This window comes from Drosophila tropicalis, unplaced genomic scaffold (assembly GCF_018151085.1).
Source record: "Drosophila tropicalis isolate 14030-0801.00 unplaced genomic scaffold, ASM1815108v1 contig_158, whole genome shotgun sequence".
Classification (NCBI taxonomy): Eukaryota; Metazoa; Arthropoda; class Insecta; order Diptera; family Drosophilidae; genus Drosophila; species Drosophila tropicalis.
This window is the reverse complement of record NW_027172602.1, coordinates 4,306,501-4,328,269: the sequence shown is the minus strand read 5'-3', so window position 1 is coordinate 4,328,269 and position 21,769 is coordinate 4,306,501. Positions and strand designations below refer to the sequence as shown.

General features: G+C 36.1%; 2 protein-coding genes across 6 annotated transcripts; one reads left to right on the top strand and one right to left on the bottom strand.

Annotated features, from left to right (window-relative positions):
• Positions 1 to 7,430: 7,430 nt before the first annotated feature.
• On the top strand, positions 7,431 to 12,111 carry Bcat (Branched chain amino acid transaminase). The gene is made up of 6 exons (XM_068300107.1): positions 7,431 to 7,841; positions 9,705 to 10,124; positions 10,193 to 10,423; positions 10,485 to 10,791; positions 10,851 to 11,005; positions 11,083 to 12,111. Exons 1-6 carry the CDS (start codon positions 7,812 to 7,814, stop codon positions 11,269 to 11,271), a joined length of 1,332 nt encoding a protein of 443 aa, XP_068156208.1. The 5' UTR covers positions 7,431 to 7,811; the 3' UTR covers positions 11,272 to 12,111.
• A 1,484-nt stretch (positions 12,112 to 13,595) lies between these two features.
• Positions 13,596 to 21,434, bottom strand: LOC137586887 (NCK-interacting protein with SH3 domain). 5 transcript variants are annotated; one of them, XM_068303072.1, is made up of 9 exons: positions 21,393 to 21,434; positions 20,066 to 20,541; positions 18,425 to 18,744; positions 16,874 to 18,334; positions 16,620 to 16,817; positions 16,450 to 16,558; positions 16,169 to 16,378; positions 15,936 to 16,108; positions 13,596 to 15,873 (listed from the first exon to the last, which is right to left on the bottom strand). In XM_068303072.1, the coding sequence occupies exons 2-9, from the start codon at positions 20,067 to 20,069 to the stop codon at positions 15,682 to 15,684; spliced, it is 2,667 nt and encodes an 888-aa protein (XP_068159173.1). In that variant the 5' UTR covers positions 20,070 to 20,541; positions 21,393 to 21,434; the 3' UTR covers positions 13,596 to 15,681. The 5 variants fall into 5 exon arrangements, with proteins under 5 accessions (XP_068159173.1, XP_068159175.1, XP_068159174.1 ...); XM_068303074.1 differs by having other exon boundaries at positions 20,083 to 20,541; XM_068303073.1 differs by lacking the exon at positions 21,393 to 21,434 and adding an exon at positions 20,941 to 21,111.
• Between the last annotated feature and the right edge of the window lie 335 nt (positions 21,435 to 21,769).

Here is a 21,769-nt window from a genome sequence, read left to right as displayed (position 1 = left end):
AACGTTTTAATACTGCCGATTGAAAAATGTTTGAGGAAATTGAATTTGAAAGCGAGTCAAATTCAATTGGAAACGATTGACAGAAAGGATTAGTTAAGGTAGACAAAACTCTTGGATTCGAAACTCTCTGTCTTCGTTCTGAAAACAATTTAACAACTTTTTATCCAATATCTTTCCGATTCAAAATTGAAGTTAAAAGTTCAAGTTCATTCGAAATCTCTACCAAGTTTAAAGTGCTTCGAATTGGAAGACATTTTCATTCTAAATCTGAAAGGATTATGGTTTAATATCGTTTTAGCATTGAAAGTCAAGTCAAGCGACAGAAATTTAGACTTAGAATTTAGATAAATTACCCCGACAATTATTTTCCATTCCATTTTTCAATACACTCAATCATAAGGATATTGATATTAATGTTAAATTTCATTTATCAGGACAGGGAAAAATTTCAAAAATCTAGAAATAAGTTTACTATAAATATTAATTAGTCAAAAGATTTCCATATACATATATTGCATCTTTGTGTCAGCTGTTCTGAGTATTTTTTTTGTTTGTTGTTTGTTTTTGTTGCGTATTTTGTATGAGATAATTTATGCTTGCGGCCGATTGGTCAGATTTCAGGGCTCGTCTGTTTGCAGTTACCGCAATCGTGATAAAAATCAAACTTATATAGTTATATGTATGTATGTACATATATGTACCTATAAAGCAAAGCCGATCTTTTGCGCTTCTGTATGTGTGTGAGTGTGTGGGCGAAAAGAGAGCGGCACACGCGCCAAAGAGTCCAATTGAGCGGGGGACACATACATGGGCAAAGAGTATGAATTATTTTACACAACTTGATCAGGTACATATGTTTGTAGATATGTAGTAGATATATATACCATATTGAGGTATATAGCATTCAAATTGGACACTTGTGTGTCGCTGTCACCGATTTACTTTGGCTCTTTCTCTCGCCGTCTTTGCCAACTGGGCAATTTGTTTTTTTTATTTTTGTATTGTTTTTCTCAATTTTTTAGGGCCACGAGCATTGAAATTGTATATGGGTGTGTGTGTGTGTGTGTGGAAAAGTGTGTATATACGACTAGTTGATGATGCCTATAATAAAAAACAAAATGAAACCATTTATGGCCCCTAAAAGTATGCTAGAGTTTGGCCAAAACATTCATAAGACCAAAAAGAAGTTTAAGTATCTAGAATTTGGCTAAGCATTAGTAGTTAATTATGTTTGATAGCCAAGATTTCCCAGTTTCTAGAATTTACTTTCAATTTAAGGACTCACTTGGTTAGAACAGAACTAAATAAATATCTGCTAAATAAAGAATGGAATGATTAAGCCAGATGCAGAAGAAACTTGGCCAAGTTTGATACACTTTAACAATTATTGGATAGCAATTGTGTCTACCCCACAAGAATCAAGATATCAATGAAGAGCAAAAACACAAAATATGTAAAAGCTAAGCAAAATAAAAAACGCAAACACATACTCTCTAGGTACACAAATATATATATGTATGTAGGTAGGTATGTATATACATACATAAGTAGATATATATTTATGTATAGGCCCCACTGAGTATAGTTCTTTCCAAATGTGCTTGAAAGTTGAGAGCCACACGTGTCGCTTTTTTTTTTGTTGGTTTTTGTGGGTTAACAGAAAATAAATCTGCCTAGCAAAGGAATTTCAAAGTCTGATCTTCAACAAGTCCACTGTTATACCCTGTCCAGGAAGATAGAGTAGTTGCCATTAACCTTGAAAATAACTTTTACTATATAGTCGCAGGGGGTCTATCTATCGTATCTCTTGAGTGTTTGTGTGAATATGTACATATATCTATTGGAATGATAGTCGGTAAAAAAAAAAAAACAAAAAAACCAAGAATTTCTATTTTTGAATGCCAAAGCTCGACAGTGAAAACAACAAGACCTTGAAGGAATCCATACACACACAAAAAGATCATTTCTTGAGCAAAAATGAATTCTACGTAAGCAAAATATAATAAATAAATCAAATTCTCCCACGTTTTTTTGTTTTTTTCGGTCTATCCATCCATTTAATGCCTTGTCTCCATAAATATTTCTATAAATAATCCTTAATGAGAGAAATTATATTTTATTAGAGTTGAAAAGTAAAGTAATGAGTAACGAGGCAGTAAAATGGATGAGAAATCCTCTCGTTAGGGGTAATTGGCATATAATTGTCCTAACGTTATATCCTTTTGGGATAATCCCATTGGCCATATACAAATTGAGCATTAAACCCTAATAAAAACCGAGAGTGACAGAGAGACAATGAAATGGAAAATACTTTACCAGAGACAAAGTCAACAAAATGAACACCTAAATTATGTTAATGGATCGTAAAAATTCCATTAGTGTCTGAAAAAAGTTTTTGCAAATGAAAAATGAACGGGTCCGCCTGTCTTTTCCGCTCCACCCCTCCCTCCCCGTCCTCAAAAATGACTTGCCCGAATTGCTAGAAACGGAAAAATCGCTTTAATGTTATCAATTTGTCGGTTCCTGTGTGACTATATAGAGTGAGAGTGAGAGAGAGAGAGAGAGAGAGGGGGGAGATAGCCATACAGAGTACAACTCCTACGACTCTAGGCTCTAGGCTGATAGCCATCACATGGGCCTGTCAAGACCAAAAAGTTGTTTGTCAACTCTGCGTTTAGTTGATTCTTTTTTCTTTTTGGGTTTTTGTTACTTTTTATTTTGGTATCTGTTTATCTGCTATCTGCACCTGATGACAGGTAGCGCATATTATGTATTTGCACAATAAATTTTTTTTGTCAGTTTCACATACAACGTTCCTTGATACCCATTAATTGTGTCTTTAGATGGGTATATACAGGCACACATACATTTGGTTAGGGCAAAGATCAAAATGGAAAATCTCTTCGTTATCTCTTCATGCAAATTGTGAAAACTGGCAACGTGAAGTGAATTTTTCACTGCTTTTTTGCTATAGGGTAGCACATAGTCTGTTTGATCTTCGTTCTATTCCTTGTTGTTACCTAACCAAACTACAAGCATGAGCCGGAAATATATTCGTATGTATCTGTTTACATGTATGAGTATATTTGTACAATTATCTTTTGATATTTTTGGGAGACTTGCTAAAAGAATGGACAAACAAAGAATGGAATCGAATCGAATCGAATCGAATCTCTTCAATTGAATTCAGGAATGAGGTACACACTCTGATAGTGGGAAAAGGGGGTGGCGGGTGCCTGGTATTTGGTGGGTGTGTACGGGTTATTCGCTCACATGGCCGGACATCGGCTGATGCCTGACGTCAATGAAAATTATATACATATATAGGATAGATAAAGCTCAGCAGAGCCTCCTTTCTATTATTATGATGAATCAATTCTAGCATACATATATCAACGATTCGCTGGCAAAGACATTGAAAATTTATGTGCGGAAGGAGATAAGAAGATATGCCAAATTGTATAAACATCTTGCACACACTTTAGTGGTTTTTGAAGGATCCAATTGTGACCTTATTTATGTCTAAGCCACACACAGTAAACATGAATTAGTTACTAGCCTTTGAAAAGCCTCATAGTACAGGATTAAAAAGTTGGACGTGCTTGGAAAATCACTTATGATTCGAAATTCCTAGAGATTGCATAACGTAAAATCGAACCATGTGCCTGGCCCCTGCCCTGTGAAATGTTTTGGATGAATGGAAATGGAAATGGTAATGCAGTGACTTAGTTTACAATCACCTCGACATAGTTGAATGACAATCAGTGTGGAATGTTTCGTACTATGCGTAGTCGATGGCCTTTAATGCGATCGATCGATCGATTCCCCCCCCCCACTTCGTTGACTACGTCACTTGAATGGAGGTTCCCAGTGGGGCAAAGGGGCGGGTTGGTCATTGCAATTTCACAAGAATACGTCATTAGACGCCACAGGAAAATGCTCGTAAGGGACTCGAACTTACAATCGAAAACAACAACAAGGTGATAAATTTCCAGTTATTTTTAGTGTGCATACATACGTTCGGGTTTTGGGGTTTTGTGTGTTGTGCGGGAGAGCAAGGGAATGTGTTTGCTTTTTACACAAAAATATTTACAAAAATAAAGTTAGTGCCCAGAGGATCAGATGATGTGCACCTCGCGTTCGGTTATCAAGGTAAAAAACAAAAACAAAACGTTTCTTTTTTCAAAAAAAAAAAAAAACAACAACAAAATTGTGAAAGATAAAGCTAAGGCAGCTGACTAACTAACTGACTGATCATGGGCGTAGTCACTGAACTGTTTTTCCCATTTAAAAGGGGACAGAGTGATTGATTTTCATTTAGATCGAAATTTCTTGGTAAACTTTTGGAAGATTTTCATTTAGAAGTTCATTAATTATCAAGAATGGCAACTAAATTCTCTGGATTAACGATAAAACTAACTTGTTTACGATAATATATTTTTCTTGGAGCACATTGATACGCCTCTTTCCAGATGACTGACTCCCCCTTTCCACCGTCCACCCAACACCATACATACATATATTGCGCATACGACGCGTGTGGTGATTGTTGAGAAAAAATGAAATTAAATAAAATGAAAAAAAAAAAACAAAAATATATGAAAAAAGTGGGCCCGTTTCTAACGAACGCGCCTCCAAACACACACACACACACCTCTTCTATATATCTATACTTTGTTATATATTATATGTATATATATATAAAGATATGTAGGCGTCCTTGATCGTGCTTCTCATATGGACTTGTTTACAATAAAACTATATTTATATATATGTAAGTCTATAATAGTATATGAATAACTATGTAAATAGTTTTATACCTCAGCTCGATTTACACTTTGCCGAGATAGCAACAACACAAAAACAAGCCATAACAATAACAATAATTTGTTGTTGATTTCTTAAATTTAACTAATAGAACTTGCGGTTTGCTGCCCCTCCATTGCCCCCCACACACACACCAACACACACACATATACTTGCACTGAGCAAAAAATAAATGATAAATATAATTGTTAAAGTCATTTGTCTTCGTCTGTGTAACCGAAAAACGTTTCACGGTTATGAAAAACTGAATCCAACGATTATGTAAAAGTTCTTGAAGATTTCAAGATGATATCCTTCTGCAAAGCTACATAAGTAAAGCATATCCTTTTACCATATTCTCCTTGATGGATAGATCTGGGAAGTAAATTTCGTTATATTGCTTTCAGTGTATTACTTTTTTTGCATTGTTTATCGACTTTGTGACGCAGTCAGATTTATCAGGTTGTTTTTTTGCACTTCTGGACAAGTGGCAGATTCAAAACAACAACAACAACAACAACGACAACACGTGCAATATGTTGACAATGGGACATGATCATCATCATCATTTGTTTATTTCTTGCATTGAGTTTTATAGAGAAATGGAAATTTATTTAGACCAATTTTGACCTTGGGACAAGAGTAGTCAAAACATTGACATCCCCGATTCCAGATACTCTTTCGATGCCTTATGATTCTTGTAAGGTATGGGGAAGTAAATTATCCTTGGCCTAGTAGAGGGAGCCAAGGTTGACATAGTGTCCACTGACCCACTCACTCACAATGCGAAAATCAACCTACAAATACACAAACATACAATATGAATGTTCATATGTGTGTGTGTGTGTGTGTTATCCACTAGTACATTGACATTGTAAATATATGCTCAAAACGATCGGACGATCAACAAGTTGTAGGAGAAGAAGAAGCAGTGAATGAAATAATAAAGAATGAAGAAGAAAACCCCCTCCAACCCATCTCCTGCTCAGCACCCCAACCAGTTTCATGAGATTTCCAGCTACCTCTACCCACTTGAAGAGCGAAAGAGAGACACCAAGTGTAAAAGAGTGTAATAAAGAAAGAGGGAGAGAGCATCGATAGTTCGACTGTAAGAGAAACCATGTAATTGTATATGTACTCTTAGCCTTTAAATCTCTTAAGTTACAACATAACAAGTTAAAATGCGAAATGGGGGCAATACCACAAAAAAGTACCAGGAAATCGGCTTTACATATTAACAATTTTTGGGAAATTACTTACTCTTATCTCTTATCATGGTGATGATGCCGATGATGATGTCAATTGCATCAGCTCTCTAAGGTTTTTCTTACAGATTGTCTTCAATACAATCTACAAATGGAATCTGATTTGGGTATTTGTAAAAAAAAGCACGTCATGTCCCACTAATACTAAGTAAAGCTTGCTACACATTTGTTTTGTTAATAAACATCATAATAAATTACTAATATCACCCAACTATCGAATGTCCCGAAAACTATAAAGTTTCAGGTTGAAAATTTTGAAATTTCCAAAACATTTTGATTATAATTAGTAATTAGGTGCAGTTAAGTCATTAATATTACAATCAGATTCTAAAACTAAGCAAAATGACTTTGAAAATGTAAATGATTACATCTGATAAGATTATTCAAGCATCCAAAACTGAATTCGAATCATTTAAACATATTTTGTATGGATAATCCTTCCATATTTTATTGCATACCAACATTATGTGGAATACCCTCTTTTTGAAGTGTTTTGTATGTAGAGGGAAACACATGTGCGTCACATCGTCTGACATATAACTGACACATGCTACACTTGGAATCATTGGTAAAAGATTTTATAGTAAGAAAAACACAAATTTGTAGTCGAACGACTTGAAAGAAGGATAATTGGGATTATTCGAGGCTGAATCAATGATTTCTTAATGTTTTAGTAGACCAGTTGGGAATTATAAGTGCAATATTTAGACCTAGACCTAAATCTATGTAGGTGTGTGTGTGTGTTTTGAAAAAGCACACAATTGTGGGTAAACAAAGCAAAAGAAGAAAACAAAAAACCAGAATCAGTCTTCCAAAAATCCCGCAATATGTCAAGACAAAAAAAAACCAGCCACAAAAAACAGTCCGAAAAAATTGAACCGAAAATAATTGTCGGAAATTGGTTGTGTTCTTTTTTTTTTGTCAGTTTTGGTTTCTTTTTCGTTTTTTTGCACAAATTTTGTATGTTTTTTGTTGTTATTTTGTTGTTATTTTGGCTGGCACCGGCATCCAAATAAGTACGCACTACACAACATAAAGATATATGTATTGATGTATGCTACACACACACACACACACACACACACACACACACACAAATACATACATATATGCTGTGTGTATTGCAGAAGGAGCTCTTGCTTGGGGGATCATGGCGCTCTTAAGCAAAATGGCCGACCAAACGAGCGGGAGTAACAGCAAACGGTAAATACGCTCTCGCTCTCGCTCTCTCTGTCTGTCTCTCTTTCGTTCTTTCGGTCGTTCGTCATTCGTATCGCCATCATCACGATCGTGCGACTGGGCAGCAGCTCCCTATACATAGAGGCTGGCATAGCGGGACAGGAATTCAGTTCTTGCAGAGACTCTGTGCCATCTGGACGTGCATGCGGGTTAAACATCAGAAATAGAAATCCAAGAAAATATATTGAACGCCAAATAAAAAGTATTCGAGCGACACCTTTGCTTCCACTTTTTTTTTTTACCGTTGTTGTACAAGAATTTAACATATACAAAATATAATATATAAACATAAACCAAAACAAAGTGCAAAACCTTTGTGAACGAAACGTAAAAGGTTTTTTTTATGAACTGTGTGTGAGTGTGTGTGTGTGTGTGAGTGTATGTGCTTGAAGGTGCTGCGTAAGTGTGTTTACTGTGCAGAAGAAACGCGTGCCGGAAAATTGTAGAAAGCACTTTTCCTCCTTCCTCCGAAAAAAAGAGAACATAAATATCCTAAACAAAATGACAACCAAAATGGCAATTAATGCTAAGGTTTGTATAAATCCAATACATACATAAGTTGGTATATAATAAATTATTTATAAATTTGCAAATTTCGTTGTCGCATATTAAGTTTTTTTTTTCTTTCTTTTTAATAATAAGCATAGCAACAAACGAACCAAATTTTTGTTTATCAATTAGGAAATCCAGACGAGTCGACCTGATATGTACACATACATATAAACACACATACATACATAAGTATATATAGTATGATTTTTGTAGAGACTGACAAAAACAATGACAAGTGATTTGAATTTTGTCTCGCCAGAAATAATTGATTAGAATATGTTAATAAATTATTGAAGATCAATAGGGAGGGCAACAGGGGAGGGGGGGCAGCAGAAAAGAAAAGTAAAAGAAGAATATAAAAATAAATATTTTGAATTCCAAAACCTAATTTAAGCATTCAAAATTTGTTGGAAAACTACAAAAATTATAAAAAAAAAACTAAATATTTTAGAGTACTCAAAACTTTAAACTTTACGCTAACAAAATAAAAGGCTAAATATTTTGAAAAAATTGTTATAAAATGTTAAAAAAAAAAAAACAAAAATTTATATATTTTATAAAGTTTGTTCTGTCCGTAGACTTATTAATATAAAAGTATTTAAAAATCCAAAACTTCACACAAAATTCAATTCAAAATTGCAAATAAAAAGAATAAGGGAGAATCTCAAATATTTATTTTAAAATTTTAAAATAAACTAGTCAAAAAATCTACAATTTAATAGACTAAATATTTTATGTATAGAATATTTCAAAGTTTTATGGAAATATTTTGGAAAAATTACTTTTTTTTTTTGTGGTCTCTTTATATATTATTGAAAATACCAATTAATAAATCATTTCAGTCGCAACGCCCACGAGTCTGTCTGTCTGTCTGTCTGCAAAAAAATATGTATATAAAAAAAATGAATCTAATCTTTGTTGGTTTTCGCTGTTGTGATAATTGCGATTAATAAGTAGGTATTAGATGAAAATAGCCCTGTCAATCCCATCCAAAAATAGCTGCCTTGATTTCGGTGTTCATTATTTTGAGAATTTATGAGCCAACTGTTGTGATAAGCGGCCCGAAAAACGTGAGTGAGTGGCGCATGCGTGGCCAGCAGAAGCAGTTTACTGATAAAGATAAAGCCCCGAGCAGACGAGGGCAGAGCAGACATGAGATCGTGTTGGCTTGGACTAGTTTTGTATATACATATGTACATATGTATACCCTTTAGCTATGCTTTACACTAGGCATATTCGGTCGTACACTTTATGGCAAATCACAATGATAACAAAATTCAATGCGATGTTGATGAGAACTAAGAAAATATGTCAAGTGATCTCTCTAGAGTACCAGGAATAATTCCAATATATAAACTGATCAAGTGGTAAACTCTAGTCGACTTCTTCAAGTTATTCTATAAGAAATAGTTTTAATTTTTGTTTTGTGTGTGTGTTTTTTTTGAGTTTTGTTTGTATCAGCTTTTATTTTGTGGCTGATGCAATTTGTTAGTCAATTAACAACAGATTTTCCGTTTTCATTTGGCTGACGAAAAGAAAACCTCAAGTTAGATCATATTCAGCATAAAATACTGAGGAAGATTATGTTTATTTTTGACCATCAAATTTGTCGGTCATTAATATGTATAAATTTGTTTTCTTTTTGTCTTTTGTGAGGAATGCCTAACAGGTTACTGAACGAGGTCCATTTTTTGGTTGGTGGGGGTCGAGAGGGCTAATTTAGGCTAAGGAATTGCAAATTTTTGCTTTTTACGCAGACAATTTAATTTTTTTTTTCGGGTCTAAGTCTACATTATGTTAATTTGACTTTTTTAATTTGTTTTTCTCTCTCTCTCTCTCTAGGATATATTCCGTAATCAGCATCGATTGATCCGTTTTATTGAACAATCGATACGTTTGTGTAGCAATCAATCGTTGAAGGCAGCCCAGCAGCAACAACAGCAACAGAAATCGAATGCCGATTTTGAGATAACCACATCGATTAATACACAATACGCAAATGCACCGGAACCGATTAAACATGATAAGAATTTGGGTGATCTATTCAAGGCCTCACAGCTGCAGGTGCGTTTGGCCTCACCACAGCAATTGCAACCGAAACCCGATAATGATGAGGAATTGGGCTTTGGTAAACTCTTCACCGATCACATGCTGAAGATCTACTACCACAAGAGTTTGGGTGGCTGGCAGAAGCCGGAGATAACACCCCTCGAGAATTTGGTTATGCATCCAGCTGCCAAGGTTCTTCACTATGCCGTCGAGGTGAGTCACAAAAGGGCGAGGTCCTTCTCATAGACGAAAGATAATAATTGGCGAATCGTTTCCTATAGCTTTTCGAGGGCATGAAGGCTTATCGAGGTGTTGATGGTAAAATTCGTATCTTCCGCCCAGACATGAACATGAGTCGCATGAATTTGGCTGCCCAACGTTCCGGGTTACCCACATTTGAGGGTAAAGAATTTATCAAATGTCTGTCCAGATTGCTGACAATTGATTCCGAATGGGTGCCACACACAGACACAGCCAGCTTATACATACGACCCACTTTGATAGGCATTGATGTGAGTGTTAACTATATTTGAATCGGAAAACAAACTAATCCTTTGCTGTATCTCTATATAGCCCACTTTGGGTGTAGCTTCATCAGATTCGGCATTACTGTATTCTATACTCAGCCCGGTGGGCAGTTACTTTAAGACTGGTTCAAATGGTGCTGTCTCCTTGCTGGCCGACCCCTCGTATGTTCGTGCCTGGCCAGGCGGTGTGGGCAATCGTAAAATGGGTTCGAACTATGCACCAACGATTAATGTACAAAAGGAGGCCGCCGCTAAGGGATTGCAGCAAGTACTATGGCTATACGGCGAAGATCATCAGCTAACAGAAGTCGGCACAATGAATATATTCATGTTCTATGTGAACGATCAAGGAGGTACGTTTATATACCATATATGTCCTTTTATGGAGAGTAATCCTGATTTCTCCATACAGAACAAGTACTGATTACTCCGCCATTGAATGGTCTCATCCTGCCGGGCATTACGCGTGACTCCATATTGGCCATGAGTCGGCAATGGGGTAAATACAAAGTACGCGAAGATATCATTACCATGCCCATGGTGTGTGATCTCTTGAACCAGGGACGAGTAAGTACCAACAACAAATCGAACGATAATAAACGATAACAATTTCCTTCAATGATCGATCATTTTGTTTGTTTCAGTTGCTGGAACTTTTCGGCGCTGGCACTGCCTGTGTGGTTAGTCCCATTAATCGGATCAATTATCTTGGACAGGATCTGTATATACCCACCATGGAGCAGGAGAAGCCAGTACATGAACTGATAAGGGAAACGCTCACCAATATTCAATACGGCAAAGTTGATCATCCCTGGGGTGTGGTTATCGATTAATCAGATCCAACAAATCGAACCAACCAACCTTCCCCTCCCCCCTTATTGTGTATTATTAGTAGGCTATATCTATATAGTTCAAACAGAGTTACTGGGTGTTTTGCCAATTTGCTCGAATTTTTCATTTGTCTTTGTCTATGTGTTTGCATTTACGTACCTACATACTATACTATAATTATACTAAACTACTCTATACTATATATATATATATATGTTATTTGTGGATCGGGTCTGGTCTATCTATGTATATATATACTTACATACATATTAGTTAGCTACAACTTGAGAGTTATTATCTAATTTATTTGCAAATTTTTCTTATAATCATTTTTTTTTTTTTAATCTCGATTTGAATATATATATCTATATCAATATATTTTAAATTCCGTTTCATGCGCTTTTACTTCCAAGCAGCATTCAAAATTATATATTATATATGTAAAAACAAGAAAAACAAACAAAAAAAAAAAACGAAACCAATTTGTAAGTAGGCTTAAAAAAAGGAAAAACCACCAATCTTAACTATGGAACAAGTTTTTTTGAAAAACGTACCGGAGGCAAGTGCATTTATTAGTCTTTAAGTTATTTGCGTTTTGTCAAAGTTGAACGAGTTGAATAGATAACTGAAGTTAATTTACCAATTGTTTGGAGGTAAGAGCAAGCTGTGACTAAAATTAAACTAAACTTAGTTATACAAGACAATCCACAATAACTACACAGAAATACGTAAAAGATATAATTTCAATTATATATGTATATAGACCTAAGAACATCATTTATAAATAAATTTTATATAGAAATCTAATAGCTAAACGAATAAAGAAGCAACCAAAAACCAAACCGAATAAAATGCTCTATCTTTTAACACTAAAAAACACACATTTAGACTTGGCCATAACCTTTTCTGTGGATATTGTTGAATAATTCGGCATATTTGTTTAAACTTTAGAGTTTGGTTGAATGATCAAACACTTTCATTTCGCTTGCGCCTAAAAGTAAACCACAAATTTTTATTTAGCTGACGGTGACTGATGGCAGGCACGAAACTCATTGCGAGTTCAATGGCGGATCTAGGGATGGAAAATGGCTGCAGTTTGCCCTGTAAAGTATGCTGTGGATTTTCAATTTTTGGAATGAATATCAGAAAACATCCATAACCAAGGACTCTCTTAATTGAATAGAGGGTGAATCTCTCCATTTGGAGAGATTATTTAATCGAACACTGGTTTATTCATCTAGTACTCTATTCCTAACATGCTTAGACATTTTTCAAACACTTTCCACACAATTTGTATCGTATTGTATTGTAGTTGCCTTTGAAAGCAACTTAACTTTCTACTAGTGAGAGTATTCAAAATTCTTTTTTATCTAAATAAAAAAAAGAAGAAAGAAATATGAATGCAGAACGTAAATGTGAGACATCTTATAAAAATGAATCGACTGCGGTTAGGATCATGACTGTTTCTAATCCCGAGCAAGCAACGACAATGATGGGCAACACATTGCCGTTGGCTTGCTCAACGCCAGAGAAAAACAACAAAGAACGAAATTTGCGCTCAAAGGTGGCTTCGCCGATAAGGCGTCCTTTGTCGTATAGTTCTATCAAAGGAAGGCCGCCCATTGCTTCATATATTTCCCGCATGGCACAATTAAAGCCATCTGATGGCACTTATGTTATGCGAACGGAGGATGGACTTGAGGCGGCAATGAATTCTGATATCGATGATAAAAATACTGTACAAACCAAAGAATTTGCCACTCAAACCGAAGTAAGTCGTAAACCAGCGCAAAAAGATGCCAACACATCGACCACTGAGGATGATGTTTCATCACATCTTGGAACTGTGGCATCTTCCATTGCCATGCCACAAAAAGTTGATTCCACTACTCAAACCGAAACCGAAGCGGCAACCATCCCCGAGCAGCCGGCAAACACCTGCAAGATCTATGTTGAAAGTGATTTAACTTTACCGTTATTCGATGATTGCGAAATGTTAACATTTTCACAAAAATCAATGTGCCTTTTAGCCTAAGTTAGTTATTTTTTTTGCGAGTTTTCCATATTTTTTTTATCGTTCTCTATTCTGTTAAAAATTAAAACAAACGTTTGTGTTCAGTTTGAAAATTATTAATATTTCTCCCTTAATAATCCCTTAAAAGATCCGAAAAACAAAAAACATTTAACCACTCATTTTCATTGAATTTTACTTTTCTTTATAGATTTCACTTTTTATTTGTTATAATTATATCATTTTGCTTCAATTACAATTTAATGTAATTGCAATTCCCATTTTCATAATTATTTTGTTTTTATATTTTTTAAATTTTGCGTTGCATAAAAATTCATTTTCGAAATTGTTCGTTATTTGATTCGCCGTTTTCGAGTTTCCCTTGTTCTTACGTCTTTTGTATTATATTTATTTATTTTTTTTCTTGCCTTTAAAAGATGGAATTTAAAATGTAAAAAATAGTAAAAATTAAAATGAAATCAAATTAAAATGTGGATAAAACGGATAACAATTCTTTTGGTTTTTTTTTGTTTTTTAATTAGCTATTTGCTTGACTTAAAACGTGCCCATCTGTTTGATTTCAATTTAAAGTTTTTTGTTTTAATATTATTTTGTTTCATATATTAAACTTTAAATTGTTCTTTTAAACGCTGCTGTGCTGACTTTTGATGCTGTTTTGTTTTATTTAAATTTGAATAATAAAATTTTTGTTTCATTTATAGTTTTGTTTTTGTTTTAAATTCAAATCGAAAGGTACATTTTTCTCATATATATATAAATATATATATGTATAGGTTTATATTTGTATATATTTTTATTTTTGGTTGTTGTCATTTTAGGCATTGATTTAAAGACTTTGAATTGTTGTTGTTGTTGTTGTACATGCTCCTTCAGATCGAGATCAAATAAAATCAGCAGCAAATACATATATTATTTAGTTAATTTTTTTTTTTTGGTTTATACACATTTATGTTACATATTACTTAACAATAACGCCAATGCCATTTAACAATAAACTTAATAAGCGTTTATCATTGTTGTTTTTGTTTCTGTTTGTTCTTAATTTTGACTTAAAATGATAAAGATCACACAAAAAACCAGAGAGAATAATTCTTAAAATGAATTTTGATTTTAAAATCGTTTATCAAATCTGTGTTTAAGCACAAAAAAAAAAAAAATTAAAAATAAATAGTTATATACTATTAATATATTGTTGGTTTTTTTTTTTCCATAACAAGAATTTGTTTACTTTTTTTTTTGTTTTGTTTTCTTAGAAAGTTAATATTGTAAAAGTGTTTTGTATGAGTGAGATAGATAAATAGATAGATAGGGATAGCATGTGTTTTGTGTACGCGTGTGTGTGTGTGTGTGTGTGTGTGCGTGTGTGTGTGTGTGTGTGAAAGAGATAGAATGAGAAATTGCATTTCTATATATTATGTTTATATGAGCTTTAACAATTGCCATCGTTTGTTTCAATATTTTTTGCTTTTGCTTTTCCATACATAATTTTCATTTTCCTATTTTCCCTATTGTATTGTTGGCTTTTCCTTCATAGATTATATAAACAAATTTAACATTATATTCTGCCAGTTATTATTGATTTAATTATGCATAGTTTTATATAGTTTGTGTTTTAAATAATATCATCATCAATTGTTATGGTAGATTGTAATTAACATTTTGTTTGTTTTTGTTTTCTTTTTAGGTATATTTATGCTACATTTATCAATTTCTATATTCAAATAAAATGTAAATTTTATTTAATTTGTCTCTCTTTCTCTCTCTTTTACCCACACGATCACTGTCTTCCCCTCGTTTCCCAACTGAGAGTGAGAAAAGGAGAGAGGGCGCAAGAGAGTGGGTGAAGGTCAGGGAAAGAGAAAAAGAGGTGTATACAATAACTAATGTGAAATAAATGCCTGAAATTTGTAATAACAATTATTATTAATTGGTTTTCTTTGAAATTTTCACTCTCCTATAAGTATATATATATGTATATACCGAATATGACTAAAGTCTACCGACTATATAAGATTGCTGCCACTAGTACAATGATTCCGTTTCGTTACTATTCGACGCATTTTGTTTTTGGTTTTGGCTTTTCTGCTTAAAAACTATGTTCATAAGATACACATATATGTATGTATGTAGATAGATAGGAGGGGGTGGGGGAAAGGGGAGACTGGGAAGAGGTTAACAATATAGGTAAGAATGTAAATGAACAAAACGATAACAAATCAGGTCAACAATTGAATTTTGTTTTTCGTTTTTTCATTTCTTATAATTTTCATTTTTAGGATTGGCAGCTAATCTGGCGCCTCACTAGCAAATGCTTTACAAATTTTGGTTCCCGGGAAGGATTTTTTTTAAGGATTTCATTAACGTTAACATTTAGTTTCGTTTAGGCCTTAAACAATTGAGGAAATTCGTTGGCTATCTCGCGCACCAATTGCTGATCGGATGCACTGCATTCGGTCTCCTCACAGAAGATGCGTGTGAATATTTTCATGAGATCATGCTTACGATGCTGATGCTCCTGATAGTTGGTATTACGTAAAATGCGTCGACATAGCTCCAAGTAGCAAGGGCGTGTCTACGGGATGGGTAAAATAGTTAACTCTTTCTTCACTGGGCATAGTTGTTAGTCTCGCTTACCGCACTACCTGCATCCAGATCTGATAGTTGACGCACCACAATATCAATAAGAACCTTTATGTCATTCGTATAGAACATTCCAGCCGTATCCGAGTGACTAAATATATCGATAAACATGCGCAGCACCGTATTCATTTGATCATTGGCATGCTTGAGCACACGTGTAGGATCATCTGAGGGAAGCAAACGTATATAAATTCTAGATCTTGGCTGTTTGTCATCTTGTCACTCACCCTCACGATTGAGCAGGAGCAGTAGCTTCTCCGTAAACACCTTGGCTGTGGGCAAGTTCTGCATTGCCTCAATGATCACATTGTAGGTATGTTCACCGAATTGTTGATTAAATGCCAATATCAAGGCAATTACCATATCGACAAGCACTTCCGGATTATTGCCCTCGACTATTTCTAGCAGAAAGCTGGCAAAATGTACACCTAAATAGTCTGCAAGGAAATAAGGAATACAGGTACTCAATATTTGTTTATTGAAAGGAGAGATTGTGGGGCAACTTCACCTTGATGATTCACTGGCATGGGTTGACCCAAGGAAAAGATAATGGTTAACATTTTTACCAATTGCTTGAAACGCTCCAAATTGGCAAAATGGGTTTTCATGTCCTCCACCTGGTCAGAGAATGATTTCAATTAAGATTTTGTTCTACACATTAAATTTCTTTGCACATACAATCTCCAGAGGCAGCACTGAGGTTAGCAATATGTCCACAATTATGTGATCCAGATGACAGGCAGCTGTGAATGTCTTGAGCAGGAGTCGTTTGATGGACCAGCGCGTCTCCATCTGATAGTACTGCACCAAATTGATAAACATTTGATATTGATCGCAGGACATCTCATAGCAGCTGATGCTCTCATCGGCATTGTTCTGAAATTAAAGGAGAATTAATCGGAATCTTCATTGGATTGAAATCCATTGCTTACCAGTATTTCGACCAACTCTTCAAGAAATTGTATAATATCCTCCTCATCCTCGTAGAGCATCCAGGTGCGTTGCTCGGTGTCATTCTTGCAGTCAGCCAATTGGGCGAAAAGATATTGTAGGCGCTTGGAATCATGTGTAATGCCCAGCAGCTCTTTGGGTGTGGCCACTTTGCCAGTGACATGAACAGCCACTGCCTCCAGATAGGGATTGATGGCACCATTGTACAATTGCTCCAGACTGGTCAGTACCACACGCAATGCCTCACAGGATAGATCGAAACTGAGATTCGTGTTGCGTCGCAGGGCATCAACAATCTGATAGACATCCGATGATTCCACTTTTAGTTGACCACTTACGCCAGCACCACCATCGACGCCATCGCCATCGTGGGTCTCGCCCACGCCCAGACTGCCGGCTCCATTCCGTTCAGATCTCTTCATTTGACAATGCGAGAGCGATGGACTATCAATACTATCCAGAGCCTGACTGTTATCGGCACTATCCTGACCGTTAAGGGGACAACAGCCTATGCCATCGTCATCATTCCTATCATCATCATCATCGCTGGCATCGCCTGAACGTGGCTCTGCTGGAATCGAATCATCACCGATCTGTCTCTGTTGCAAGGCAGATGCTTTGCCATTGCCAGTGCTGCTGCTTCTCACAGCCGAAACGGATGCAGATGCCGATACGGAACCGGATGCAGAGGCTGTACTTCCATTATTTGGAGGCTTGTGCTGGCTAGTGCTTAGTTGGCTGGTCTCCTTATATGTGGTGACCACATCCTCGCTAGTGGTTGTCGTTGTCGTTGTTGTCTCCGATGGCTCCGATGTGATGCTATTGTCTTGGGCAACGTCTGAGACGGCTGCGGCTGCAGCTGTTGCTGCCGCCGCTGCTGCTGCCGCTGCAGCTGCCTTTGATGAGTTAGATGCCGACACTGGCGGAGGAGCGGGCAGTGGTTGCTGTTGTTGCTGCTGCTGTTGTTGTGGCGTTTGTATAGTGCATGTTGAGCTCTGTAGTTGCATATTACCCATGCTGGGTGACTCTGTTAGGATCTGCGATGGCGGCATACTGGAAGCCGTTCCCACTGCCGGACTGGACATGCTCTTTTTACTCATATCCAAACGTTGGGCGGCAGGTGGACTATGCTGTCGATGATGACCATGACCATGACCATGCCCTCCCTGTTGTTGTTGCTGCTGCTGCTGATGGTGATGCGCATGGGGATGGGAATGACGATGACTGCTGGCCTTGTCACTATAGCTATGCGAATATGATAGAGATGAGTCGCCATCTCGCTCCGAATTGTCCGCATATAATCGCTCCATTGTATGCTTCTTTTCGCGCAATCTATCCAAGAGTTCATCCTTAGACATAATGCCATTTATCTCATGATCTGTACACTTCTCCAGCGATTCAATGGATGAGTTAAGGAAACTGATAAGGAAATCATGCTCTACCTGCAAACATAATATGGAAAACAGAGATGATGATGAGAAAAGCAGTGCGGGGTGGGAAAAACTATGTGAAAAATTTGTCTTACTACTTACCTTAATCTTCATTACGTAATTGGAGGGCACAAATCCAATGTTGCCCTTCATGCTAACCACTTGCCACCAGTTTCGCTGGCGCGCCGAGGTCTGATATAGTATAAAATATTCACCCTCATCGAAGCTAATGGTTTTGGGATAAACCGCTTGAAAATCATACAGGGCCTTGAGCATCTCGATGCCGCTGATGCCTTCGGTATCTGCTGCTGCTGCTGCTGCCGCTCCTGCTGCTGGCGCTGCTTCAGCTGCACTCGCTCCAGTCTCCGATTCAATTCGAGCTCCAGTTGAGGACGAAGTAGGTGCTGCTGCTGCTGTCGTTGCTACGAATTCAGAAAAAATGTTGATTAAATCTGTGAATTAAAACGTTGAGAAAAGATGAAGGTGGAGGGAACTCAAGCTCATGCATGGGATGGGCGTCGGCACACACACACACACACGCACTCACACGAAGAACGGAAAATGCAGGCACTAAAAAGTTCACTGCCGAGGGGCCAATTGCCGACTGACGATGGACTTGGAGCTGGAGGGTCTCAGACTGAGGCACATGCCAGCACGCTCACACCAAGACACCAACACACGCATACAAGCACAGCACAGTGCATAAGCTAACGGAAAAAGGAAAATGCAATTTTCGTATTGTTTTACATTTTTTGTCCTGTCTTTCTTACACTTTCTCTCTCTCGCTCTCTCTCTCTCTCTGGCTTTTACCCCTTCTCTCTCTCACGGTGGTCGCGTTGCTTCTAGTTCGTTTTGTATCCTGCAACGCCTTGCGCTTTTGATTCTTTACAGTTTACATTGTATTTATACACACACACACTCACACATTCACTGACATGAAAAAGCTCGACTCTGCAAGCAAGAAAAAATCTCAACACAACACAGACAAAAATATCCGTTTCAAAACATAACGACGCCCACTCTCTCTTGTTCTCTCTCTCTCTGTCGCTCTGTGTGTCAGCCTCTTAATCAGGAACGCGCGCGCGCGACTTGTATTTCTAACTCACTCTCTTTCTGTTTTTAACAGAAATCCAGGGCTACAACCGAAAACGAAGGCATAGACGATTCTGTTAAACAGTTTTTGTTTACTTAATAAACTATAAATTTTGCTTTAAACTGATTCATAACTCAATAAAAATTTCCAAAAAGGGAGTAGTAGTAATTTTGTGATACTAAATTTGCTATTAAACAAATTAAACATTGAAAAGAAAATTGTAAAGTCAACATTCAATAATAAAAAACATCACGTATACGTAACGGTATAACGTATACGTAGATTGGGTTATGAAAATAGCTTGAAGATAAGTTTTTTGTTTTATTTGGTTAATTTTAAGTAGCAGTTGATCAATATTGAGGAACCCATCCCTTAATAACAAATGAATCCCGATGGATTTAACAAATAAATTACTCATACGTAACGGTATAATGATAAACTAATGATTTGGTTCCCATTTTGGAACCAGTGCATCAATGCGAATTTAACCGAGTTTATCTCTTACCAAAGGAGCAAAAATATGATTATATTATATTGGGGGATGGTTGCAAATGCGAATAACAGAGAGAAAGAGAGAGAGCGCGAGAGAGTTTGTTAGTGTTGAAGAAGGGAACAGGGAAGGCGGAGGTGATAGGTTGCTACCCACTTACCCATATTTTGAGCGCACCTTTTACACTACTTTTGTTTTGTTTTGTTGTCTGTCGTTTCCCTTCGTTTGTTATTGGTGTCCTTCTTTTCCTGATTTGACGGCAGCCACTCAAGGACGTTATGGCGTGTTGTTCTAGTTCCTGTTCTGTTGTTGTTGCTTATGGGCGTGTTTCCTTTTACGTTTGCCACTGATTTTCTTCTTTTGTTATGGTTTCCTTTAGATGTCTTAATGATTTATCATATTTAAAATAAAAATTGCACTGTCAAATGCAATCGACATTTGGCTTTTCCCCCTTTTTTCCTTTGTGTGCTTTGTCCTGCCTTTTTTGGCAGTGTCCTTCTCTCCTGCCTATTTATCTATCTGTCTGTCTGGCAGGAACGTTGGGGACGACAGGATATTTAGCCTCGCCTCTTGTGTATCGTGTTTCGGCTTATGCAGCTTCTCTCGTTGTTTTCACATCGCGTACAGTGGATTCGTCTGGAATTGTGTACATATTTATATTGAAATCTTTAAAACATTAAATCAATGTAATTTTCCGAAATTATCTTGAAATTATCTAAATTATTATGGGAAATTGAAAATTCGCGGGGAACTGCATTAAACATGTTTAATTAACTGATTAGATAAGATGAATGATTCACTTTATGGCCATCGCACTGAATTACTTAAATAAATTCACATTCCAAATGCAAAGCATATAAATTCTATTTTTAAAACTCGTAATTGGTGACCAAGAAACTTCCATGTGGAATCTTTCCAAAAGGTCAGACTTATACAAGTTCACAGACAATTTATTTATAAATCTGGCCCACTGTGCTATGTATGTAGACACAGCCAGACATACTTGAATGAATAAATGCGGTAAACTTCTCTTGCCTTTTGGGTGCGACCTGCCCTACAGAGATGTTAGTGAGAGCATTATTGATATTTTGGAGCCAACTCTAGAGTGCAATTGAATCCGAATTCAATTACATACACCATCCATTCACATTCACATATGTATGTATATATGTATATACAAAAGATTGCACCGTGTACTAGAAGATTGCTTCCTTGTTGTTGTTATTACAAAAACATTTATGTATATGTGCTATACAATATACATTGTTGTTATTCTTGTTGCGGTTTACGGTATATTACAGGCCCCTTGTTGTTGATTGTTGTATTTCATATTTGATTTTGTATTTGTTTTTTGTCGTTTTGTCAATTCACAGTGCGGAAATAGACAAAAATACAGGGCGTGCCACTCTTTACGTATACTTAATTTTCCATTAACTTGAAAAACAAAACCAAAACAAACCAAAATACACTGCATAAACACCACATACCATAATAAATACTCTCCACATAAATTTACTCAGCTGCCACCCGATTTAACGTTAGCTAGCACTGGAAGCATTGGGGAGCCGATAGTGGGGAAATAACAGAGTTGCCAGAAATTTGTGATTTAAAATATAAAATAGTGGCCAAAAATGTTGCCACTATCTAAGCACAATAATTTGAAAAATCATTTGTTTGGTTTTATTTTTATTTTTGCATTTGTTAATAATAAGAATTAGTTATTCACAGTGATTATAATTATAAAGCTAAATAAACAGAATGAAATGAAAAGAAGTCACATAAATGCTACACAAAATTGTAATCGGGTATATGTTTTAGACTTTCAAAATATATATGTTAATTTCCCTAACTAGATAACAGTACT

What these genes read in the sequence shown, in the direction of transcription:
- Bcat (XM_068300107.1), top strand. Translation starts at nt 7,812, where the DNA reads ATGACAACCAAAATGGCAATTAATGCTAAG. An exon ending in CCACTTTGATAGGCATTGAT is followed by an intron (nt 10,424 to 10,484) that starts GTGAGTGTTAAC and finishes ATCTCTATATAG; the next exon opens with CCCACTTTGGGTGTAGCTTC. An exon ending in CTATGTGAACGATCAAGGAG is followed by an intron (nt 10,792 to 10,850) that starts GTACGTTTATAT and finishes TTCTCCATACAG; the next exon opens with AACAAGTACTGATTACTCCG.
- LOC137586887 (XM_068303072.1), bottom strand. An exon ending in CAGTGCTGCCTCTGGAGATT is followed by an intron (nt 16,559 to 16,619) that starts GTATGTGCAAAG and finishes TTCTCTGACCAG; the next exon opens with GTGGAGGACATGAAAACCCA. An exon ending in GCTCCTGCTCAATCGTGAGG is followed by an intron (nt 16,109 to 16,168) that starts GTGAGTGACAAG and finishes TGCTTCCCTCAG; the next exon opens with ATGATCCTACACGTGTGCTC.